This window comes from Odontesthes bonariensis, chromosome 22 (assembly GCF_027942865.1).
Source record: "Odontesthes bonariensis isolate fOdoBon6 chromosome 22, fOdoBon6.hap1, whole genome shotgun sequence".
Taxonomy (NCBI): domain Eukaryota; kingdom Metazoa; phylum Chordata; class Actinopteri; order Atheriniformes; family Atherinopsidae; genus Odontesthes; species Odontesthes bonariensis.
Genome location: NC_134527.1, coordinates 19,111,953 through 19,138,438, shown reverse-complemented (window position 1 = coordinate 19,138,438; position 26,486 = coordinate 19,111,953). Strand labels below are relative to the sequence as shown.

The 26,486-nt window shown below is 41.1% G+C and overlaps 3 protein-coding genes across 6 annotated transcripts in view; 2 read left to right on the top strand and 1 right to left on the bottom strand.

Annotated features, from left to right (window-relative positions):
* Positions 1-3,552: 3,552 nt before the first annotated feature.
* Positions 3,553-6,064, bottom strand: b3galt9 (beta-1,3-galactosyltransferase 9). Its single transcript, XM_075456557.1, has 2 exons — positions 5,966-6,064; positions 3,553-5,861 (listed from the first exon to the last, which is right to left on the bottom strand). Exons 1-2 carry the CDS (start codon positions 6,062-6,064, stop codon positions 4,779-4,781), a joined length of 1,182 nt encoding a protein of 393 aa, XP_075312672.1. The 3' UTR covers positions 3,553-4,778.
* A 425-nt stretch (positions 6,065-6,489) lies between these two features.
* Positions 6,490-11,844, top strand: psmd5 (proteasome 26S subunit, non-ATPase 5). The gene is made up of 10 exons (XM_075455319.1): positions 6,490-6,707; positions 8,032-8,176; positions 8,260-8,373; positions 8,457-8,585; positions 9,112-9,221; positions 9,407-9,549; positions 9,842-10,033; positions 10,433-10,542; positions 10,641-10,781; positions 10,956-11,844. Exons 1-10 carry the CDS (start codon positions 6,535-6,537, stop codon positions 11,211-11,213), a joined length of 1,515 nt encoding a protein of 504 aa, XP_075311434.1. The 5' UTR covers positions 6,490-6,534; the 3' UTR covers positions 11,214-11,844.
* Positions 11,845-14,473: 2,629 nt separating this feature from the next.
* Positions 14,474-26,486, top strand: part of kcnt1a (potassium sodium-activated channel subfamily T member 1a) — a 36,672-nt gene continuing 24,659 nt past the window's right edge. For 2 of the 4 annotated variants that reach the window (XM_075455818.1, XM_075455817.1), the window contains exons 1-4: positions 14,474-14,879; positions 16,782-16,943; positions 24,242-24,321; positions 24,503-24,650. In XM_075455818.1, coding sequence (XP_075311933.1) covers positions 14,713-14,879; positions 16,782-16,943; positions 24,242-24,321; positions 24,503-24,650 — 557 coding nt within the window. In that variant the 5' untranslated portion in view covers positions 14,474-14,712. Of the gene's footprint in view, positions 14,880-16,781; positions 16,944-20,730; positions 21,194-24,241; positions 24,322-24,502; positions 24,651-26,486 lie in introns of those variants that run through there. The other 2 variants (XM_075455820.1, XM_075455819.1) reach the window with 1 other exon arrangement.

Genomic DNA, 26,486 nt, shown 5'->3' with positions numbered 1-26,486 from the left:
GAGATCGGCGTCTGTTGCTTTACTTCCTGTTGCCTTGTATGGAAGAGCACCTTACAACCAACCACCGGGGAATAACGGAACGACGTGCTGACGTCATTATCAGTACATGACACCAACATTTTTAATTGACGTTGTGAGCGCATATCGGAGCGAACTGGAGCGGAGCGAAATCCTCGCTCCGGCATTTGAATTGAAAACCGCTCTGCGCTCTGACCATTTTCTTCCGCTCCGCTCCGTTCACATGCTCTGATCCCAACACAGTGGTATGTTGAGTTACGAGTTTAATTGGTTCCGTGACAGAGTTCATAAGTCAAATAGCTTGTAGTCCAATCAATATTCAACAATGAGATGAATGGAAATGCCATTAATCCGTTCCATGAAATAAAAATAGACGGAATAACGGCTCTTAAAAAAACTCATATGTCGGGACACTCTTAACTCAAGGTACCACTTTAAAGTGCTACATGGCTTCATGCTAACGTGACATTAGCCTTTCATAACTTTAGCCTACTCGTTTAGTCTAACAATTCGCAACAAAATCTCTTCTCTAAATGTGCAGTCTTTAAAAACAATGACTCATTTGGAAATCACATTAAAACTTAACTCAAAATGATGTATTCCAGGAAAGTAGGTTCACTCTGACAGTACAACAGGACACTCTCTAACCCTGCCACTCATTTCAAAGACGCCGCATTTCTCACTCATCTTTCAACGAGACTTGCCTGTCAATCAACTGGAGTGACACCTGAGGTGTCCAATCAGGTTCCAGAGGCCCTTCTTTGGGAGCCGAGTCAAAAGAGCTGAGCTTCCCATCACTAGCTCCGACTGTTCGTCTGACGTAATATCAAATTTCCCGGGTCGTGTCACGGACAACAGTCTGTGATTGGGTGAATGTCCGTTCAGTTTGACCAATGCCTTTTCGTGCAGCATAAGGGAGCTGAGGTGCGCTCCTTTTTTTGTATTTTGGTGCACTACGAGGGTGGCCAAACGGGTTTACCTTTGGAAAATGTGGGGGGGATGAAATCACCTTGCTGTAAAAGTGGGGGTGTTTCGACACCCCCATCCCCCACGGATGCGACGCCCCTGCTTTGACTAATGCAGAGAGACAGACAGCCAGGGAAAGTATTGCAGACACAGTGGAACTTTGCCAAGGTAGAATCCAGTGCTGCAGTGTGAACCACTGGCAGGAGTAGAGACAGGAGGAAGGTTGTAGAACACCCACACATTTTGTTTGGTCAGCTCATGGTGGCGGGATTGTGGAATTTAAAGAGAGACATTTGGACAACAACATCCTAAAATTTTTGGGGGAATATTCTGATGCTTTCAGATTCAATAAAATATTTTCTGAAAGTGTAAAGGCGGTAGCATGGTTGCCGCGTCTGTCACGGCGGTGTCGCACCGTGACGTCAAAATGACGTATCAGGCCTGGCGCTTCCCTTGAACAGACGGCGCAGCGCGGTGTCGTGCACCAGTCGATTTTTGTAACTTGGCGGCGCCGAGCACAACGAACCGGATGGACCAATGTGAGACCAGGCTCAGTCAGGAGGTGCGTTTGTACAGAAACTGCAGTGAAACAGCACAGGGAGCACGTAAACTCCCAAAACTGGTGCACAGAGATGGGCAGAACTTTTGGGAAAGAGGGAGAGTTCTGTAAGAATGTGTGGAAGAAGCTACGGGACAGATACCTGAAGGCAAAGAAGAGGGCAGAGACTCTGTTGATGCCGGAGGCTTCAGACCTTCACCTCTATTAACTGAATTAAAAAATTAAAATGATCCGAATACTGCAGCAGTATCATTAATTACAGTGTTCCTGCTCTTAACAGCGGCATTGTTTTCTTCTCCACTTTCGTGGTTGTAGAGTAGCGGTAACCTTCACGTAGCAGCGCCACCTCTGTGACGGAGAAAATTGCAACTACTGGCGCGCAACGACTTGCGCCACTATATAGGGTCCTATGGCGGGCACGAACTTGTGACGTCATCAACACCGCTCGCGCGAGCAGACGCGGCAACCATGCTAGAGCCTTAAAGCTGCTAGTTTGTCTCACAGAATAAACAAAAATGACACTTTGATTTGGTTACTCTGGCTGTATGCTGCAATTCCTCATACTGACCACTAGATGTCCACATTGTCAGGAACGGATTACTGAGCAAGTTTGCAAGACACAGGTCAGGTGACCTACCCAGGCTCCGCCCTCGCAGTGACGCAACACCTTCGGCTCTGCTACACTTAAGGCTGATTCTTACTCGGCGCGACCTCGCTCATACTAGCTGGTCGCAAATGGCGCAAACGGTCACGTGTCCCAAAATTCCGCCACGCCCCCCTTCGCAAGCTAGAAAATCCTTGCGCGGCGCAAGGGCGCGCACACAACTTTTTTTCTGACTTCACGCGCGCTCAACCGGAAACAGCTGACCAAGAAAAAGAAAAAATGAACACTGCAGAGACCGTGGTGACCGAGAGGATGCGCCTCTACAAACATCTGTACGACACGTCTATGAAGTTACACTGGGACAACGTTTGACAAAGTTCGTCTTGTTGCAAAGGACAAACATTCCACCTTCTCTTCTGTTTTTGCCGCAGCCGCTTAGCTCTGAGATACACATACAGTTCTACACCCAGAGTAAATTCATTCCGCATCAGATGTGCCAGCCTCTGCTGACGTGACACCACAGGTGGCATTGTGTATGCTTTCTTCGTATGCTTTTCAGCTTGTTTCCTCAACAGTGACGCTCGCTGGTCTGGAGAGAACTGCAAATGTGACGCATTCTCGGCGCAAACTGCGCTTATGAGCTGAAGGAACTGTGAAGGGGCTGGCGCTTTCGATGACGTCATTAATGGTTCTCGAGCCAGAACAGTTGTGCGTTTGCGCCGAGTATGAATCAGCCTTTACTCAGGCAAACTGCTCATTAAGGTGGATTCGAGTTCCCGAAAAAATGGGAACTCCACCCACTTTGTCGGGAAGCAATCAACTTTGAGCAGCGCCAACGGCCCAGGGTAGAGGCGTGTTCAAGGTAGTGACGTGGTTGAACTGCCACTCAAGCCATGGATTGTACACGGAAGCGCTTCATTCAATATCAACATGGAGCAGCGTCAAGCTTTTGACACTGCTGTAGATGCTGTAATGAAAGTGTTCGACGGGAGATTCTCGTTAAAAATCGAGCAAAGAACAGCCCTTGAATCATTTCTTGACAGGAAAGACGTTTTCGCCTTGCTCCCTACTGGCTTTGGTAAGAGTTTAATCTACCAGTTAGCCCCGCTGGTAGCTAAATCACACGTCAGAGGAAAGAGTGGTGTGATTGGCTTAAGCTTAGGCACAGCCTTTTCTGGCCACAACCAGTAGCAACTCGAGGGAGGCGGGTTGACCAGGCCATTTCGAATCGTATTCGTTATGGTCTTGGTCAGACCAGAATCTCGAAGAGATTTGAAAGTCTATGTTAATCAGGCTACAGGTGACCATCAGGGGACAGACAGTCCTCGACAGCCAATTGAGGTGACTCAAATTTTTATTTTAATGAAAGTTGATTAAATGACACACAGCATAACTAAAATGGGACCAAAAAAATACACAAAAGTATCACAAAGAGATTCAAATGGACTAACGAGACAAAATTTCACCTTATTACAATAACAACAACAAAATAAACACAAAGAGTAAATTAAGTGACACGAACAAGACAAAAACAAATTCATTATCAAACAATTTTCTAGTTATTTTAATTCCATCCACCCACCTGTGGCCTGGGATTGATCTCAGGAAAACATCTGGAAGGATGTTTTTATATCTTAAATGAACTAAGAGGAGAGAGCAAGAAGGAAAGAAGCCTTTACAGCACACGTAAATTTACAGAAAACAAACAAACAAAAAAAAAAACACAAAGAGACCAGAACACACATCTGCATTGCTTGGCATGGTTTTGACTTTAACAAGTCTGTGTCCATGTTCCTTTATGTATTCAGTGATCTTTTCATGGAATGAACGTGAATGATAATATTTCCCGAAAGAACACCAGTTAGATTTGAGCTGAACTGTTTTATGGCGATAATATTTATAGGCCAATAAATTAAAATATCCCTAAAATCAGGAGATCATATCACACAGTTAATTAACAAAGCACAAACATGTTATATGTCAGTTGTCATATGATTCTGACAAATGTATCAGATTGGAGTGGGATGTCCTCCATTAAATCTTAACAAAGAAGGACTTTGATGACAGAATTTATACATTACTGCAATTTTTGTTCTACCTTTTTTTGACAGCAACCATCTAGTGTTGCCAGTTAGCTGTGACTGATTAGAGCACCCCTCAGGACCGTGTGGGCACAAACACACTGTGCCTCACTTCCAGCTCCCTGACTCCCCCGCTTGTTATTTTGCAGGTGCAGCGAGGGCAGGATAAAATCTTCACAGCAAGCTTTATACACACATTGATAAACAACTTGTGTGAGTTTTAGGGGAGGGGGGTTTCAGCGAAATTAGATATTTTGTGTGATTCTAAGCCTTGAGGTCCAGCCCAGTTACATGCAGTAGATAAGGGACTCAAAATATTAACCATGAAGTGAAATGATCACCTTTTTGACCATGCTAACATAAAACTGAACATACTGAAAACCTATAAAGGATTAATTTATGGCAGAGAGGATGTATTGTATTGTTTTAGATAATGGATGGATGGATTTTATTGCTTAAGGTTTAACAACATATCCAGAGGGACAACATCAGCTTATTACTTATTTTTCTCTCTACCACATTTGTATTAACCAAACACTTAAGTTTCACCCTATGTGTTGAGGAAGGACAATTTACCCAGGTATGTGTGAACCTTGCACGTCACCAGCCCATAGTAGGTCTTTAACAGGGAGCATCTTCCACCTTTCTGTCCCAGGTCTGTCCACACTTTTTCCAACTCATGGCTCCCCATTCCTGCTGAGCTGAATAGGTAGCGGTAGCAGCAGGCATTGTAGTAGACATGTTTCTCTCCTGAGAACCTGGCACTGTGGGTAGGTGCCACACCGGCCCTTTGAGCACAGAGACCCATAAAAACATCAACTGGTACAGGTGCACGAATTCCTGCTGATGCCACATATACTTTCCGTACCACGTCCTGGGACAACACATATGCAGTTCCCTCACAGTATTCAGGCAGGTACTTGTCAGGGTAGAGAGCTGGGGGCAGGTAGCCAGGACTGTTGGGCTCCCTGTCAGGGGAGTCTCTCTGGATCACCCTACCCAGATACAGGTCTTCGGGGTGCCTGTGTAGCCCGAGCAGATAGCTTCCAAGGGCAGGGAGGTTGACAAACACAGACTCGTTGGTAAGCAGAACAAAGCGCGCCAGAGGACAGAAGGTGATCACCCAGCGCAGAGCCAGCACTGTCCTCTCAGTTGGGCCATGGAGTGATGACTCTTCTGCAGCATGACCCTGGACCATGTCCCCATAATGTTCAAACTCCCTCAAGGTGGCTTCTTGTGCAGCAGAATTCTGAGTTGATCCTAAGAAGAACAGTATCTTCACTGGAAAGCCTTGGATTAGTGTTTGGTTAGCCCATGTCCTCCTGACTGCATCTCTTTGGGCAATATTAGCTGGAGAGCTAAAGACCAGTGTGAGGAGAAAGAGGTCAGAGTTTTTGCAGGTATCAGCGTTGGGGATAGGGTAGGCCAGGGACACGTTCTCCCTGACTTTGGTCAAGTCTAGTTTCCTCGCTTTCTCCCTCACACCAACAACCATGCCGTCAGTGTAAACCCCTGGCGTGGGCTGCAGGAGGTACTCCTCGACAAAATCTGCCCCAAACAACAAGGCATGGAAGAGCAGCACGTTGAAGAGGAGGAAACACCACTGGTGGGTACGCAGCTTGCACAGAGACCACTGCAGTGTTACAAAGAAGGAGAGAGTGTGAAATACCACAGAAGCACTTGAAAGTACTTGAACTTTAATAAGAAATCATAAGCAGCAAAGAATCAGCTCTGTACCTGCATGACGGCTGCTTCCAACGCCTTGTTGTTCATCTGTTTAGTCGCCGCAAGTGATGAGAGAACCTGACACTGCAGTCGGCTGTACAACAATAACATGACGGATAGGGTTTCCACTTTCATGGAACTCTAGGAGCATGTAACTCTGCACCCAATCGCCAGGTCAGGTCCTCATTAGAAGGAGTGTGTCCTGTATCATTCATTCAACATTAATGACATATATAAAAGCTAAGCCTAAAGAACACTGAATAGTCTGATCAATCTGTATATAAAAATCCGAATAGAAACTTATAAAGTTGCAATTGTTGAAACATCCAGAATCGTTCAATAAGGAAATGATTAAAAGTTCAACGACCAGACACAAGATGTTTCCTGTCAGTAATTTTTGTTGTCAGTGCATGTGACCTGTATTCAAGTTATTCAGGACGTGACACAGGGTGGAGCTTCCCATATGGCCCAGCAGGTGGCAGTAACGCACTATAATGTTGGATATCCACCATGTGAATTACGTGACGAAGAGACAGAAATACGCGGATACGTTTGTCCCTTGTTTCCAAACATTGACAGTCATGGCTGCCTCCATTCAGAGTTTACTGGAGGAAATCTCCGGAGTTGAAGACCCAATTGAGGAGCTGCAGAGTTTAAAAACAGCTCTGTTATCGATCCCAGTCAGCGCTTTGAGAGATTCAATTAGCGGGCAGCGTTTGGGTGTGATTTTCTCTTTGCTCAACTCTAATGACAGGTTTGTTCGACTCAGTACATCTGCACTGTTATACTGCTGCATGTGAACTGCTGAGTCAGTCAGGGTGTATTAGTTATATCGGCAATAATTAGCAACTTGAACTGCTGTCAACTTTGGCAAGCAGCTAGCAAGCTAACTGACTGCAATAACAGAGTACTGTCCAGTACAATAGTGGACACATTTCCTTTGTTTAGCCATGCTATCCATATTGTTGGATTTAAAACGAACTCGTGTGTCATTGTAGTAATACAAACTATTTAGGCTGTCTATATTTGTAAGAGAGCAGAAAATGTTGCCCACTTTATTCAAAGTTCTCTCAATTTGTGCACCGTGCAAAATTGTATAAATTAATAGGATTTGGTGCATAAAGCCAGCGTAAGCTTCAATAAATGAATTACAGAAAACATTCCTGTAATGTAAGTCATGGTTAAGAATGCTACAGAGCATAGAATCAAGGTGCACATTAACTTGAGGTATATGAATGTTGATGGGTAGCAGCATTACTAATGCCCAGTGGCAACATGGAAGACTCTGGATGGAAGAAGCAAAAATAGATGACACGCTTTCTGTCCAATGTGTACTGTGCTCCCATAGAGAAACATTTTTATATACAGTCTACCTGTGTTCTTCAGAACATTTTCAATATGTAATTAAATGATGATGACAGTCATTTGGAACACTATTTCACTCAATATGTCAAGGCAGCAACTACATTTCTTGTCAGTTTTGTTTATGTCCTCTGAAATCTCATGTTTTCTCAAATGTTGGGGTCTATGGTGTAAAGGTTTGTAAAGGTTTTTCTTGATTTCTTTTGTGCTGTGTTTTGTATGTTGGCACCTCAAGGCCACCCATGGACGTCATCATGCTGAAATTACAGTTTTGATTGTTAAGCTCCAAGTTCAGTCTGTTGGACACACACAACTGGCGTATTACTTTTGTGATTTTTGTTTTATTTATTTATTTTTTTAACCAAAATGATAACAACCAGAAGGTCCTCCTATTTAATGAAAATATTTGATGGTTATGTCTTTCTTTACATCACAGCGAAGAAAGAAGAGGAGTTAGTTACATCATGTAGATTAAAGTGCAGGGATAAAGAAACAAAATTCAATGAATGAAGTCCCAGATTATTTATTAATTGACAATGTTTTGACCCATCATGGTCTCAGTCAAGTCAAAAGAGTGATATTTAGATGCAGAAATATATGATGTGAACTTGACCAATAACAGCTGTTTAACTTAGAATTGAATAAAAATTGTTCATTGCAGCTGTAAAATAAATACTTCACAGGTTTGGAGTAACTAATTAGAACTGTGTTCACAGGAAGCAGGTTGAGCTGTGCGTGGAGATCCTTGAGCGCATCCTAACGGCCCTTAGCCCTGTGAATCTTGTCCAGAACTACAGAGCGGAGCTGCAGGGGGGGTTGACCCATCCTAATGAAACAGTTAAGATCCTGGCTTTGACGCAGGTATGCATCTTGTACACAGACGCAGAGCAGAAAGCCCCCATACAATGTCAACCATATGGAGTATTCCTGTTTTCTTCTGTCAGATTGGCAGAGTGGTGGAGCACCCGGACGCTGTCACTGAAATTCTCAACAACCATGACCTCCTGCGAGCGGTGATCCACAGTATCAGAGAGGAGAAGATGGCTGTGGCAAAACAGGTGACGGCGGTCACACGGAAAGGACATTATTGACATTTCACTGAATCGACAGTGTGTGCCGTAACTTCTTTCTTTCCCTTTAGGCGATTCAGTCCCTGTGTAAACTGAGTCACTCCAAGCCCGGATTAGACAAATTATTCAACAGTGATTTGCTGAAAGTCATGAAAGATGTGATGACGACAAGTGACATTATACGATACAGAATATATGAGGTACGTTAAAATGCACATGTTGCTGTTTATTGTAGAAACTTTGTTACGTACACTAACTACTTTATCACGGCTAAATAGATAAGATAAAGTAGATAAAGTATCACACTGTGAAAAAGAGATCTTTTGAGCTCAGTGACACTCTTCCTAGTTAATGATAAGTTGATAATAACATCAGCTTGCCGACCTGTCCCTCTCCCCATGCTTTTCAGGGTGTTTTACTGACTGCCCTGAAAGAACCCTGTTGCTGTTTTGCATGCTTTTTGTAATTTGAGGAGAAGAACTTTTTTTGCCACATTTGAATTTGTTTATGATGTGTCTCATGCTGCCATCTTGGCCGGGACTCTCTCATAGAGCAGATTTAGTATCTTATGTTTAGGATAGTCATTATAACGTATGCATTTCCATGTGAACCAGCAAGTCTGATAGGACTTTTTTTTTCTGTTTTGTTTCTTTTAGCATTTTTTTAATAAGAAATTTAAGCTTTTATGATATTGAAATTGTTCTACGTTCTTCTTTCTGCTTGCAGCTGGTGGTGGAAATTTCATCTGTTTCTCCCATTTCTCTCGGTTACTGTGCCAACAGTGGCCTCATTTCTCAGCTGCTCAGTGAACTGACAGGCGATGATGTCTTGATCAGGTAGTCACATTTTTATTTTTTATTTATTTATTTATTTTCTTTCAATCAGTAAAATGCGTGAAAACACATAATGTTATAGCTGAATTTAAATGAAGTTCATCTCCCATCTGGTTCTTTGTCACACTCTCACAGTGTCAGTTTTACTCATCTGTCAACCTGTTCATTTTTGCCTTTTTCCCCATCAGAGCCACAGCCACAGAGATGGTGACCACTCTGGCCCGCAGTCAGCATGGCCGACAGTATTTGGCCCAGCAAGGTATCATGGATAAGATCTCCAACATGATCAGAGGTGCAGAGACAGACCCACTCTCCTCACTTTATCTTCCTGGTGAGTCTCTTTGAAAACTGCCCCGAACTTGACCATAAACCAAAACCTAAATGCATGATTCATTACTGGCGGTACATTACAATATATATTTATGTGTGTGTAGTCTGGGTAAACTGACTTCAGCTGACCTAAAAAAAAAATGAACTTGAAGTTGTCTTTTTAAAAGTTTGTCTCCTGTAAACACTCATCACAATACAAAGGGATGTCAGTGTTGGAAACTTGATTCACTTCAAAGAAAAAACAAGAACTAACTTTGATTAGTCCCCTAATGATGTAAATATGACTCTTATAGGTTTAGTGAAGTTCTTTGGGAACCTGGCCGTTATGGACAGCCCACAGCAGGTTTGTGAATCCTATCCGGCCTTCCAGAACAAGGTGTTTGAACTGGCTTTAGATCCGGACCCTGCGATGATCGGGGTGGCCCTGGACACTTTGGGATTACTTGGATCTACCGTTGAAGGGAAGCAGGTCCTGCAGAAAACAGGTGAGTTTGGTGTCTTTGTTGAATGGTATCTGCTGATCCTGCTTCCAGCAATCAGTAAAAATACTGGTGGAAACAACTTGTCTTATAAGACAGATTATCTCTTTTTTCACAAAGAAAAAAACCCCCAAAGATTTGTTTTACTACGCATGGAGCTTTTTCTATGACATATGGTGTAGAGTCAAAAGTGAGATATTTAAAAAAGGAATGCAGAAATGCATATGTGGCTCATTGTTTGCTTTGTTGTGGGTGTCAAGCTGCTCTGTTCTCTAAAGCTGTAATCTCTACATCTGTAGGATGTGTTACTGGCTAAGTCAAAGGTGCAACTGGAGCGTTTCCTTTAGATTTGTTGGAGTTGTTACTGATGTTGTGGGATCTTTGCAAATTATTTTCCATGTTTAGGAGAAAAATTCAAGTCTGTGTTGTTGAGAATGAGCCAGCATGCCGGTTCTGGAGCTACTGCGCTCAGAGTTCGCAGCTTGGATGCCATATCCCAACTTCTCACACTACAGGTATTTATGTTGACTAAAAGTATAACCGCTAACAGAGATTCAGTTTTATTCCATCAACAAATGTATAATCAGTTCATGAGTTTCCACTCTTATTGCAGCCAGAGCATCAAACAGAAGACCTTTTGGCCCTGACAGAGTCCTGGTTCCACCTTTTGTCTAACCAGCCAATGGATATGATTTGCAACATCAGCACTCAGCCTTTTCCAGAGTTGCATTGTGGGGCTCTGCGGATATTCACTGTAAGCACTGACTCGTTCATAACCTGTAAATGAAGAACTGTATCTGAGAAGAAACGGTTCTTTTATTTTAGTTTATTTTTAAGCATTTAAAAAAAAAAAAAAAAAAATGTCATGAACTTCACTTCGGTGATAATTGTGTGTGTGTGTGTGTGTGTGTGTGCTTGTGTTTTCCAGGCCATTGCCACTCAGCCATGGGGTCAGAAGCTGATGATAAGCAATCCCGGATTCATGGAGTTCATTTTGGATCGTTCAACCGGTCAGACAAAGGAGGTTAAAGATGCCAAGTTCGAACTCGTTGGGTCACTTGTGGGTTCATCTACGGCAATAGAAATTCTGGGCAGTCAACATTACATCCGCCTGAAGACTTATCTGAGAGAAGGACCTTACTATGTGTCAGCTGTGGCCGCAGTCGGCACCGAAGGAGCAGAATGATCGGGATAAAGTTCGGCACAGGTCCCGGGGCTAGTTGTTGCTTCAGTAACGGGTGAATTCCTGAGTTATATAATCGGGTTGGGGTTATACTTTGTTTTGTTCCAGTGTTAAGGGTGGGGTCGCTTTTGTTCGCCATATGTACACAATCACAATCACAAACACTCCCCCTCAATTTGGTATGACATATTCCTCAGCTTTCTAACATGTTTAAGCAAAGACTGTAACACATATAACTTGTTTCCATGCAAATCTGCAAATGTTCTTTTTTACCAACACATTTAAACAGGAGAAGTCTCCTCACTATCATGGCAGCACTGGTGCAAAAATAAATGAGCTTTCCAAACTGATTTGTTCTGAAAATCCCGACCTACACATTGACAACAAAACGTATGAAAATGTGTTCGGTTTCCATGTGTTTACCCATTAGTTAGACAATGATAATAGAGGTTTAAAGATGTCAAATACTACTTCCAGAAGATCATCATCACTTACACCAATTCTGTCTAAATTGGAAATGTACACAAACCAAACAAACATGCATCCTCGTCAATGAAACACTGTTCTCCGGATATCACATTGATCAGATCATTTTTGTATTTTGTTTTATTAAATTGAATTTTTAAGAAATAAACATGTCTTTTGCCTTGAATGTTTTGCACGTGGGAAGAGAAAAGGAAAGATATCCGACCCCCAAATTTCATTTTTGGAAATTCCAGAAACCCCCGCTTGAATATTTTTAACGCAACAGATAAATTTTCTATGAATTATTTGATTATTTTTTTAATGTCATGATTCAGGAAAGTGCCACTTTACCCTCATCACCTGATGAGAAATTGTATAAAGTTACTAATTTTAGTCAAATACTGCACGACAGTACTGTTTTGAAGTACTTCTTCTTGAAATAAGTAATCCCATGTTCGTCTAATCGTAATACTGGTTACCGGTTTCTTCAAGGTAATATAATAAGAATATGGTGCACTGATGATGGTTTCTTGCCTTTAACACTTCATCTAAGTTTTCAGTAGATGTTTTCCTCTAGAAACAACTTTCTGAGGCTGATGCTGCTGCTGAACTTTCATTGAATTCTTTTCTAGCTTATTTATTATTTCACAATAAATCCATGACTGGATTACCTGTAAAATAATACGTTGTATTTTCCTGTGGTAGAAAAACACTTTGTGGCCTTTGAATCACTCTTGAAGTCTGAGAAGTATAGGTGACACTTTTTTGGATTACTGGTATGTGACAATGGCAGCTCTTTTATGATGGGTCAAAGCCAAAAAGGTTTGGGAACACAAATTCCTCCTTAACAAAGTGTTTGAGGGGCTTACTGCAGATTCAGTTTGAAGTCTTTCTCTGAAAAATAATTAGTACATGGGATATTAAAAAAAAAAGCACAAGGTTGAAATACTAATATTAATTACAAATATACCATAATTGTACTAAAAATACAAAATAAATAGATTTTTTTACTGCTGTTTTTCACCTTTGCTCACAATAAATGAGTCAATGTTTGCTTCGTGTTTGGGTCTTTATCATATAAATTAAAAAAAGACTACATCAACATGAAAGAACAAATTAAAGGTACATAATAATGATGGAGAAAAAAACAATAAAAAACACTAAGCAGAAAGCATGGTGACATGTTGCTGTTTTAGATTTCCTTTTGGTTTCCAAATCTATGCTCCAGTTTTCACTCTGATGTGCAGTGGAGGGGTCGAGTTCAGGCAGCACAGAGACTGCAGACACCAGATGGAGAGAGCGATGACACAGGGGAGAGGTCTGACTTCAAACTGAGTTAAGCAACAAAGTTCATGTAAACTTCTGCACATGCGGGCTGAAGCCTTCCCTCATAATGGTGATGGTAAAGACTCTTCACTGTGACCACACTCATGTTTGTAGATTTGAATGAATGTGGAATAAACGGCTTTATCTGTGAGCATTGTGGCACATTCTGATGATTTTGAATTGGGATGTTCATGGCTATCTAGCCTTTTATCATGTGCTAATTGTTTATAGTCCTCCCAAGCATCTGGCTGGACTTTACTGCCCAACTTAAATCTGGAACAGGCATGTTGATTTAACACATCTATCCAGGTGCAATATCACAGACTTACCATTTCTTTCCTCCATTAGAGACGAGGCTTTTCCCCAGTGAGTGCTGACTCAGTCCTTAATGTCCATCGTGAGCTTGAAACTCTTCAACAACCTCATGTCACCATCACCCCAGTGAGTTGTGTCACCTCACCCACGTCGTCTCTGTGCCCGCTCCAGTTTGCGTCATCAGATAATGAAACTAAAACATCCAGTCTTTTCACTCTATTTATTCATTTACGAAAAACAGATGAAATTAAAGCACAGGAACAGAGAGCCTTCTCATGCAGCGAAAATACTTTAAATCGAGTGTGTCCTTCAGCTGTTTATCATTTTCGGGGTCTGCTGCAATCTTCCCCTTTGTTATTATATGGAGATGTAAACCTGAGCATTACCCTGTTATCTTGTTAATACTGGTGAAGCTCCAGGTCTCTTTAGCTTCCCTGCATTTTTTTGGTGAACAGTACACCACCTGCGATACCTTTGTATAGAAGGTTCTGACGTTCTGAGGTTCAATCTGAGATTGAACAACAGGGGGCACATTGTAGAAGGAGACGGGGATTTTACTTGAATGATGAATCAACCCATCATCATCAGTCCAGTGTATCTGTGTAATATCTGTGTTGTGATTTGTATCCTCGTCCATAATTTTAAAGGCTTTATTGATAAATGTCTTGTGCTCAGTTCCAACCCCTCCCTTCCATGTCTTGACTGAAAATGCAATTTATGTGTTAATCAAGTGTCTCTATAATGCTTGTCACTAAGTTAAGTGCTTTGCATGCATTTTTAATGCTACGAGTCCAACAGGCCCACAGTCATTTGGGCGACTTAAAAGTAAATACATAAAGATAATCTTATACTGTATGTAAGAGACAAGAAAGAGCATGAAGCCATATATTACAGTTTAGTCATGCTCTTGAAGTGAACCATGATATTTTAACTTGAAATCAGAGTGTTTATCCTAAAGAGAAATACGTGTTTAATGCTTCAATTTAATTTCTCATTCTGTAGACCTGAAAAGGCTCGGAGCCTCCAACAGATGGAGCTCATCTCTCTTGCTCTTCATCAAGAGTTGGGTGATCATTCAACAGTTGTGTTCACTACTTGCAGACCTGTTCTCTGCATCTCCTACAATATCCCCCCCCCCCCCCCCCTCAGCTCGAGTTCCTGCTGCCAACCAAATAATCCCACCTGCATCTCCTCAGTTTGTCCATTTGACTTCATTGGGCGGCTGGCACTTTGCTCGCTGCCTCTGTTTGCGTGGGCAGAAAAAAAAAAAAATAAAGTCACCTCAATGCACCTGTATAGGTGAGACACACAGGCACAGAGAGGAATCACTTTCTCTTTCTACAAGAGCGCGTCTTTGTCTTCGGGAGTCCACTCCTGTCTGGCAGATCGCCCTCCGATGCAATTAACCCAGGAAGACGACTTCGTCAAGGGGGACTCAACGCCGACCACCGCAGCTCTCCAGTCCGACGGAAGCGCCGGATCTCCGGCCAAAATGTGCAGCGAGTGCTACGTGAATCAGTCATTTGTCAACGACGATGGGACAGTGAACAACCACAAGCCAAGGTAAAAAAAAAAATAAAAAGACACAGAGACAGAAGTTTTTGTATCATACATTCTTTTGGTTTGTACTCTTTATGTTTCTTAGCCTTGTAATAGTTACATTATTTCTAGATGAGGGTTCTGTTTATTGAACACTCTTAGAAGTGACGTATCTTTTAGATTTAGATTTTTTTTTTATTGTGCAGAACATTAAAAATGCAGATTTAGCATATTATTTTCCATCCATACACTGTCATCTTTTCCTGTCACCACTGTTGTGTGTTCAGCTGTTTACCCATTTGCTGTCTCAACTTACATTAGATTACAGAGAATAGCTACTGTAAATATGATTGCATTATTAATACTCAATGTAATGTGCCCCTGTTTGTCCTTCTCTGTTACATTTGGGCTACTTTTGAGCATAAAATGTTAAGAAAATGACTAAAATGTAAAGTGAATACACAGCCACACGAGCTTAAAACACATTTCTCACTCTACAAACAAGCTGTGCTCTCCTCACCTTGATATCTAAATAAGTCATAGGCTCCACTGTGTTTCATGAGATCTGAATGCTGCTCTTTGCTCCTGTGTTAGGTTAGGTTAAGTTTGTTTAGACTGATGGATTTCACAAAACCTCAATGGAAATATACCCATCATCAAATATGCAATAACTCTGACAAACAGAATTATATCAAACAGACAGTAATAGGGGATATTAGATATGTTTGGCTTTTTCTTCAGTCTGCTTTGGGGATGATATAACCTGTGTTTAATAAAAACTGCACCTGCCTTCACACCAAACCACAAAGACTTCACTTGATATGCTAATTCAAGAGCGGTTGTAATTTTAACATGTTTTTTCTGCAGCTCTGGATTTGATTGATATTAAGACTCTTCCATGCTGTTGAAGCATAAATCAGTATATTCGCTTTAATCAGTGGTTTATAATTTCCCTCATTCCTTCAAATGACTGGCATCACTTCACATTCTCTTCTCCTAGAATCAAAGGTAACAGCCGGATTTACTGTATTTCTGCTCTGTATGTCAGTCAGGCTCAACACCTGAACATCTACAGGCATTCACAAAAACGTTCATGTGGTAGTGATAAATTCTTTGGTTTGAACAAAGATCAATTGAAGTCATCAAAGTATGATAATCATTATATAGCGCTATTGTGCTTCAAGCTGAGTGGCTAATAATAAGTCGTGTCCTCTGCTTAAATACAGTAAAGTAATTTAGAAATACGACATTAAATGTAAAAGGTGTGCATTTGGATGGGTTGTGCTCCTTTCAGAGTTTTGCACTGGTGACTCAGAGGTGATCAGTGAGCAATGGGAAGAAGAATGTACTTTAATCAAATGTACTTTCCACTACCACTGTAGCCTTCTTACACCAAAAGGAATTGTAGGTGTGCAGAGCACTGTAGCCTTGAAATCTTCCCAAAAAGAAGGTAATATGAATGAAATAGTGAAGTTGTCGTGAACGGCAATCAAGTTGTGAACTCATGGACTTTTAAGAAAGCCGTTCACTCTTCAAACGTCTACACTTTGAGAAGTAGAGACTCGACTAGAAAACTTCACATATGCTTGAATGATCTCATGTGAAGCTTTTAGTCACATTTGCTGTGTTTTATGACTGCATCTGATGCAGGGTAATGAAGTACTCAGTATGCATACAGTTTGGGATGAATGTCTGCTGGTTACTTCTTACAGTTCATCACAAGGTAATGATTTTTGACTATATTTTCTTCCATTTCAGTAAAAGCTCACCAAATTATACCTTTCCATCCCATGTTTTCTTTCCTTGCCCCCTCTCCTTGCTTGTGCTGCTTTCACGCTCTCCTGTCCTTCCAGCTCCCATCACTTTTGCACAGTCCTTTCTTTGTACCCTTCATTTCCCTTCTGCTTCTTTACTTTTATCCCCCAGCTCCTCTCCAGCACCTTTGCAGACCAATAGCAGCAGCAGTGGGGTTGTCTTAGACATCTCAACTCTGAAGATGGAGGAGCTGGAGAGCGAGGTGCCTCCTCTGCCGCCCCGCTTCCGCTTCAGAGACCTGCTGCTCGGGGACCAGAACCAGAATGACGACAGGTAGGCAGCAGCGTGCATATGAACCGAATCTAACTCGCATATAGAAGAGTAAGAGCTGCTGTTAGTTACAGTCAGAGACATCAGATCATAAGTTAATTTGACCGATGGTTAGAAGTGAAGTGCTCTTCACAATTAGAATCTGACAAAATACTGCAGTCGTAAATGTCAAAGGCTAGTAATTCAGCTGCAGATTGAATGTGTTTCCAAAGTGAAAGGGTTAGGAGTCTGCAACTATTTTGTGTGAATTTTTAGGGACAATTGTAAACAATAAGGCCAAAAAGTTTCACTGTTCCACGCAATGAAATGCTTATAATTGAATATCTGAATATAAAATGAATATCAAATCAAATCAAATCAAACAACAACATCAATATCAACAACAATCAACATTAAAATCAACATTAAAATCTGGCTTGAATAGCCCTTTTGACTATGTAGTCTTGGTAAAATTAAAAAATAAATTATGTTTGGAATTTGATCCTTATTTTCTGAGACTTGTCAATAAACTGATGTAACAAATCTGAATATTATTTAATTATTATTACACTCCTCTTGTTTTATAAAAAGTAACTGCTGCTGTTGCTAATTTTTTAACGTTGTTTGTATTAAGCAGCAAGTTGCAATACTGTGCAAAAGTCTTGAGCTACTCCTCGTTTCTTTATATACTACCAGTGAAAGAAAATAGGTGTAACCATGGGCGCAGATGGCACTGGGGATGGGGGGGACTTGACCCCCCCCAGATTCATAGTGACCCCGATCCACCGATGGGATGACTGTCACTCCCCAGGGTTCTAAAGAGGAATGGGTTGCTGCACATGTGTCAGTGACAGAGCGGATGATTTCAGTTCAAGAAAAAAAGAAAGACAATGAAGAAACAAAAGACCAATAACAATAATAATAGTACCACTAATGTCATTTAGAATGTGAGTTTCATTAACAGTATGCATACTTATTTTTATTTATAAAAATATGTTATGGTTTCCATTTCTGAGCACCAGTTCTGAGGCTGGTGTTAATCGGGTAGGCCTTTGTTTAACAATGTTCATTGTTGTTTATCCATGATTTCAAAAAATTCTACATTGACTTTTTAGTGCAAACTATTGGCCCATAGGGTATTACAAAAGTAACTACTTGAGCGCCAGTTAATGCCCAAATTACTCAAAAATAACTTATTGACTTGAAATCATTTGTTGACAGCTTGGTCCCCCCAGTTCAAAAATCCCATCTGCGCCCCTGGGTGTATCAGTTTATTGAACAATGTGCAAATATAAATGGAATACAGCAGTCAAGGCAAAAACACGAGTTTGTCAAAATTTGGTATGAGCACCTTTATTCTTCAACACAGCCTGAACCCTCTTGGACAAACTTTCTTCTCATTTTTTTAAGTACTCTTCAGAAATATTTCTCTAGACTTCTTGAAGGACATTCCAAACGCTTGTGGGAGGATTCATCCCTCCATAAGACCTGTAGTCACTTAGTTTTAGTCCACTTCTTGTGTCATTTGGCATACCTTAGCCTTTTCTTGGTGTTTCCTTTCCTGAAAAATTGCTTTTTTGACAGTGAACTTTGAACAGTAGTTCACTGAAAAGTAGTGCGAAGAAGTTGGAATGAATCCTGCATCCGTGACAGGTTGCTAATAACAAAGTGCTTAAAGTTGCTGTTTAAAGTCGGTTCTTTGCTAAGATGTCGATGATGTGTAGATACATCCCTTGTGTTAGGTGCGTTTTTATGTTTCAAGATTCAAGAGTAAAAATGTATTCCTCTAAAAGTGTTCGGGTACAAAAAACTTGATTGAAATTAGTGAAAAAAAAATTTCACAAAAAGAAAGCCTGGAAATAGATCACTTTAAAAGTTTACAAAAAATTATCAAAATATAACAAAACGAGAGGGACACAGTAATGTGTGGAGATTTTTTATTTATCTTACGGCTTCCTTATGCATTTCATTATTTTACCTTGATCCCAGATGCATTTTTTTTCTCATTGCAATTCTGTTGTGCTGATTGTGAGACCTCTTTTTTTTCCAACAGCCAACACATGCCCCTAATTGGCATTCAAAGCCACTTGATATACCTCTGCAGCACTTTGTGGTTGTACAGTTACATGAGAGTGATTGTGCATGACGTTTTTACCTCGTCTACCCCCTGCAGTCGGGACATAAACAAGTGCAGTTTGAAGAGTTCTCCGGTTTAAGTATTGTTTGTGCTTTGACATAAAAAAAAAAAAAAAGCCTGAAACAGCACAGAGTTTGGGAGCTATCCATGGTGCTGAAAACAAGAGCAGTTTCTGGAGTTGTGTGGTTAACTGGTAAAACTCAGAAATATGCTTTGTATTTGTGCATTTTTGGTATCTGAAGCTTAAATAACTTTTTGTCCTAATTCACAATCAGCACAAATAGCTAGATTCAGTCATCAGTATTTCTGTTATCCAACTTTTCTCATCCATTTCTCTCCTCCGTTCTCTACCTGGCTGCACATCTGTTTTTATAAGACAGATGCCACATATACCGAGCTTCTCCAAAGCAAAGTCTCAAAAACAAGACGAAAAAAATTGGAAAAGTACGTCAAATTTTTCTGTGACCACACATGTTTTGAAGAACACTGACATCCAGTTCAGTGTCTGGGGTTCTCCTGGTGAATTGTGATGATCAAATGCAATATTAAATACGTGTACAGCTGCATCCAGCCTTTCAGACTGCAGTGATGTTTGTCATATTTATTTCATTTTATGAGGGAAAAACAAGCTGTGCCAAAGCTTTTAGTAAAAGATGACCTTTTCCCCAGCTGTCCTTGCAACAATCACTGTTTTCTCCTCGATAAAAAAACCTGCATTTGCAGCTCCTATTTTGACAGTTATTAATGTTTTGCTCTTCTGCCCTTGCCAATGAACCTGCCTCCTGTTCCCAGTCGATAGTGTTGCTGAAGGTGAATGATGCTACAGGTTTTATTTGCTATGGTCATCCTCTAGGTCTGTGTAAACCTGCTGTTTCTGAATTTGCAAATGTGAGTCGTCACATCTTAACAGGGTCATCCATCACTCTGATGTTCCCTGAGCACCAGCAAAATAACAGCTTTAAACGGAGTGCCTTATACATTAATGCCTTCTGTCTACAGTTTGACTTTTTTTTTTGCTTTTTTCCATTTTAAATGCCCTCATTATCCTGTTTCTAAGTGAAGTATTTATGTGCTAAATATAGCGACTTATATCTGCAGAAAACTGAAGAGAAAAATGTCACATATTTTGCAGGCGAATGTCACAGTATGGTGTAAAGTGCTCGAATGTACCTCAAAGAGCCACATTAAGTGGCTGTACCTGTGTGGGCGAAAGGGGTTCAAGTGGAGTGGCCTGTTCCGGTATTTTCAAAAGCACTGACTAATGGAGGAGGTCATTCATCAATTAGTGTTTCCGACTTTTCACATTCATATTTAAGAAAAGGTGGGAGATACAGAAGAGAGAGGGGAAATCCTGTTTTCATTTAGATTTTTTTCTGCTTTTAAGCATCTCTGGTTCTATTGCTGTCGTCTGTCATTTGATGCCAAAACGTCCCCATCATCGGAGAGCCCCGCAACCCCCCCCTACACACACACACAACTAAACCCTGTGCTGCTTCCTCTTATTAGAAGAGCAAGACAAAAAGACAGACAGGACATACCTCTGGGCTCTGTTGGTTATAAGTTATAAGTTATAAAGACCATTTGAATCATTTATGATACTGACGTGACACAAATGCTGTTAGAAATTGACAAGGAGTTTTTTCTCCTAAACACTCTGTAGGTTACTGTGAATGTTTACAGCTTTGTCAGAGCTGCCAGAGAGGACCATGCTGCAGCAGCATCAGTTAGGGTTATTCCTATCATGGTAACGTTGCTGTGGCAACAAGCCCGCGGACCAGAGAAAAAAAGAGAGAGCGATTGTATACAGTTCTAAAAATATTCCAATTCCTCACAATAAATGATTAATCCAACACAGTACGTGTCTTATTTTGTAGCTTATTTTAATCAGTGTGGCTTTTTTTCCAGTAAAGCTCAAAAACAATCATCCTTTGACAAGCACAGTTAATGCTGTGTTATCGTAGCGCTGCAAGGAGTAGCGTTGGCCAACAAATCCTATACTGTAGGAAATTAAGACTCGGTACACAACACGGCTACAAGTGTCCTGCACAATGGATCCGGAGAGCATCATCCACACCTGGGTCAGTCCATCTGTGGGCACTTGGAGGTCGGACCTTCTTGGCAGTGACGCCGGGCAGAGGTAGGGCCAAGTGAAGCAGTTTTTTTGCTCTGTGGTCTGCACGATGTCCTAATTTCAGTGGAGGTGAACTGGGAGCGTTGATTTGGATGTGGGGGCACCACACAGTGAGGCGATAATGTTGTTAATTGTAATTATTGCTTTGCGGGTGAGCAAAGAAATAAGAAAGCAATGTGCTCTCTGTCTGACCAGTTAAACAAGCGTGTCCAAAAAACGGCTGAGATGCACAGAGCTCCCTTCCTGTATATTTATTAATAGAAACTATGATTTATTCATCTCATTCCTGAACACACCTACTCTGACGTAAAGAACCAGTTCAGCTGAGAATTGGTATCATGGATTCATTATATTGTCTTTGTCAAATCATGTTTTTTTTTTCAGCTCTTGATATGATTAAGGTTGGTGAGAAAAAAATTCCAAATAGAAAGTATAGGAAATTTGCTACAGCTAAAAATGTTTCAAAATGTGCCTGATCTGCAGTTAATCTATTTTTAAGTTCTTCATCTGGGTTGTAGTTGGTTTACATCTGATCATACCTTGAAATTAGATATTTTTGGATATCTTTAAATTGCTAAAAAGCAAGGATTTAATCCTCTAATCTAATAGATTATGCCCTGGTTTTAACTTTTTTGTGTTTCTGATGAACCCCCTTCAGGTAAACGGATCTGTTTCAGGGCTGTAACATGATTGTATTTACAAAACCTGCTCAGCTGCAGTTAGTCGTTAAAAAAGATCTCATTTGCTGTGCATCTGATTCCCTGGAACTTCAATAAGTCACTGAAGTGTGACTAATGTCAGATCTCTTCAACTTGTAATTGTGTACTCAACGGGAGCTGATTAAGGGTCATTAAATGCACCATTATGAGCACGGGTACTTGAGTGGGTAGAGGGGTGACACACCCCGAGAGACAGACAGACAGAGAGCAGTCTGTATAAGACTCTCATTATTTGACAGCCATCTCTCAGTTTAAGTGTTTCTACATCAAGAACTCATCTCTGCCCCGCAGCTGGCCAGATGTTACAGTTGTTTTCAGATCTCATTGCAGAGACGTTCTCTGTCAGTTTACCCAGTTTTACTCAATTTCATCCTCTTGGGTAGCCTGGAAAACCAGCGCCAACTGCTGGACGGCAAAATGTTTTGCCTGCGGTTGGGTCTGGCCTCGATCCACTTGTCATTTTGAAAATACTGCCCTGAATCTGGCAGATGGCAACTAAACCAATCACAACGCAGAGATGTGTTTTGAATCAACGCGGGCGGGCCAGAGGGTTCTGGTGCGGGGTTTTGAGGGAGTGACGACAGAGCAGTGCGACGTTGGGCAGTGGAAGCGAACATAGACAAGCGAAAGCACAACAAGAAAGATGGCGGCGGCAATGGAACAGTGCTCGTTTGATTCAGCCTTGGCACACAGCCATTATAACGAACAGCCTTGCCACTCTGTATTAAGCCCCATTGTACCGGCTTTTTGGCTGCAGTTCCACCAGAATTCCACTGGGAGCGTCGGTGGAGACCAGAATGAATGGGGCCCAATGGAGCTAGATGCTACAAATGGTCAGTGTCACCTAAGTCTCCTCAAGAGCGCTCAGATTTGAATGTAGTTTCTGAGAGCTCAACATGGGTTTCAAGTAAAAAATCTACTGAACGAGTACATATATCCCTTTGATTTCTTACTGGTTGGCTTCTTGTTGTCCACAACGCGCTAGCATTGTGCTAATGACAGCTGGTCGACCAGCTATGTATGACGTCATATACACTTCAAATCCTTTTTTTAAGCAAATGAGTGGCTCTAAAAATCTAAAACTCAGCCATGGGTATTTTCTAAACACCCTCTTTCGAAAACAACATTCGAATTACTAGAGAAAAAATTATATCTTGAGATAAGGGCACGAAAGGGCGTATAGCTCCATAGGACTCCATTCATTCTGGTCTCCAAAATTGGGCGCCCCACGTGGAAAGAGGGTGGAACTGCAACCAAAATCGCCTCGTTGGAAACCGGAAATGCACCGTGAGTGGCGTATCTGTCCTATTATAGAATCTGTGCTTGGCATCAGTTTTGGAAGAGTCCCCTCCCACCAAAGCTTTCTGTCGCGCTTACTACGTCACAGTCAGTTGCGCTGATTGGTCAGAGCGTTGGCCTATAGGCACAGACGCGGTTTGAAAGACAACGGGTTGTGCTCATCAACAATGTTCCGTTGTATCCATTGATCGGTGCCAGACTAAATTAGACATCCAATCCATTTAGGCTGGTTTATCAGGCTACCTCTTGGGTGTAATTTCACCATCATGTAGTCCTGGGAAAGCTGTTGCAGTCTACAGCCATATTCTATCCACCCAACAGCCCACACTGCTCTTGATCTTCCATGATGATCTTTTAAGAAAAAAGAAAAAAAAAAGCAGCAGCCAAAGCCTGGCTTGACAAGTCTCTGCACTTTTCAAAAATGTGGGATAATGTTACATGGATAAGCGTGTCAATAACAATAGGGAACATTTTAAAGGAAGTGAAATTAGGAGGCGTAAATACGAAGGCTTACCATAACGACAGTCATTCAGTGCGCTCTTTTAAAGAAGTAGGATTAACTTCTAATGTGGTTTTGATTTTCCTCCCCTCATGCTTGGCATTAAACTTGTTCAGTTGGTGTTTTCAAGTTTATGTAAAGAAGGTGTCTCTGGAGTGCAAAAACTAAATTTCAGTATATAAGAATATCAGTTAGTCAGGTTAACATTTGATAACAGACTTATTACCATTTCTTGCTAAAAAAACAAAAAACAACCCACCATCCTCTCTCAGGTAAAATTGTCTCTCATACTGTTATAAATAATCTTTTATGACTTTGGTTAAAGCTGCGTGGCCTACAGTAACCCTGCCTTGTAAATGGGAACAAAATAAGAGACAGATAATTACCTCACTCTCCCCCAGGCAGATGATTAGAAAAACAGCAACATGAATATTCCTGCTTTATTAACATCTCCATCTTGAAAAACAGCTCCGTGGCTTGATCTGCTGATGCTGCTGATTTATCTGTGACTGTTGCTCTCCTCTCTTTTCCCGTTAGGGTGCAGGTAGAGTTTTATGTGAATGAAAACACCTTCAAGGAACGTCTGAAGCTTTTCTTCATCAAAAACCAAAGATCAAGTGAGTGAATCACCACAAAAGCAAAGTCAGAAAGTTGTTCCTAATGAAGCTCGGAAAAAAAATTGAAAAAACAGGATCATTCTATTGAAACTAGACATCCATCCAAGCACATAAATTATACAATAAAGCTGCTTTCCTTGCCATTTTTTGTCATCTTTCCTTTCCTTTCTCTTGTCATCAGGCCTCAGGATTCGCGTGTTCAACTTCTGCCTGAAGCTGCTCACCTGCCTGCTGTACATCATCAGAGTAATGACAGACAACCCTGGCCAGGGCACCAGCAGCAGCCACACCGCCATGCCACAAAACACTCAAAATGGCAACAACAAATGGTCTGTTTACACAGAGAAACGTGGATATTGTCACACAAACATCTACTAACACATTGTAGAACAAACAGATGACAACAGAAGAAGTGTGGCTATAGAATACTTATGAAGTTGTAAGAGACAATAAAACTGAACTGACAAAAGTACATTCTACTGCAGGACAGTTCTGGTCTTTTAATGGTGGAAGGACTCTTCCATAGATGCATACCAGAATAATGTGTTATCAGAGCTCGCTGGCCACATATAGAAACAGCAGTCTCCTTCAGTGCCCTTTATGTCAGTAGCATGTAGCTCTATGTGAGCATTTCAGAAGCTAATTAACTCTTTAGAGTGGTTAACAGCCTAGTTTTTCACTCGCTTTTAGTTTCGGTCTGCATATGAGGTAGTGTGGAGTCACTTAGTACAACTCCGTTACTGGAAAGTTGTGACACTATAAAATGTAAATGAAAAGACAATACAAAGATTTTAAAAACTATTCAAATCCTGTACAATAAACTATAACTTTAGATTTGAACTTTATTTAATTTACATAGCACTTTGCACAAGTGTGACCCAAAATGCTTTACAAATCAAAAGATAGTCTTATAAAACACAAGGGGAATAAAACAGAAATCAAGACATGCATGAAAACAATAGACAATATACAGCAGTACAATATAGGGAATAGAAAAGTTAAAATAGAATCATACAGGTTGAAAATATACTCAACACAAAGGGGAAGTTGTGTGGTTTGATCGCAGTTTTGTGTACCATGTCTATAAACCTGATCACTCGTGCCTTTTTCAGCTTAAAAATATTTTGACATTACAATCAAATCAATCTTTCAATGATCCAAATACCATGAAGCAAGCCTCATTTTCCCTCGCCCACACTGCAACAGCCTTTTTACCAGTCTCAATAATAAATCAATAAATTGACTTCAAATTGTACAGAACTCAGCTGCCATGCTCCTAACAAGAAGCCGATAATATGACCGTTCTGGTCTAGCCTTTCTGCACTGACATTGATTGAAAGATTTTATTGTTGACTGTGAAAGTTCTTGAAAGCCTTTCGCTCAGTTACATAAATGACCTCCCAGACCTATGCAAGTCCATACGCACTCTGAGATCCTCTAGCAGAGGACTCTTAGTTATTCCTGAAACAAGGCTGAAAACCGGCGGCGAAAGAACTTTTGCTCTGAGGGAACCAAAGTTGTGGGATGAGATGCCCGAAGAGATTAGTTCAGCAGATTCTGATCTTTTGTGATGTTATTGTTTTGGTTTGATTCTTTCATATGCTTCTGTTCGGTTTACAAGTGAGGAAACGACATTCAAGCCTCATTGTAATTAAAAGAAAAAAAAAGCTGGTCTGTAGATTAAGTGCTATATTCCAATTCAAATGTGTCCAAGTGACAGGTTGTGTGTGATGTGTCTGAAGAGGCAAGTCTTCAAGTGATTCTTGAGGTTAGAGAGGGATGCCCCTGCTCTAATAGCAATTGATAACTTAGTCTACCATCATTGAACCACAAATGAGAACAGTGCAGATTTTAGTTTGCCTTGTGTGTAGGGATGGCAGTACCAGAAAACGTCCCAGAAATTAACAGAGTGGTCGAGAAGGAGCATAAGCCTGTATGACTGAGTTCAGACAACTGATTGCAGACGCAACAGTCACTCTGTAGGCAAGCATTAGCGACTTGAATTGGATTCTGGCATCCATGGGTAGCCAAACATCAAACACCAGATGTGCAACCGCCTCCTGGACCATCTGTAGGGCTTTCACTGTGCATACTGGCAGACCTGCTGGAAGAACACTGCATAGTTGAAGTGAGATAATATTGGCTTGTACCAAGAGCTGGGGGGT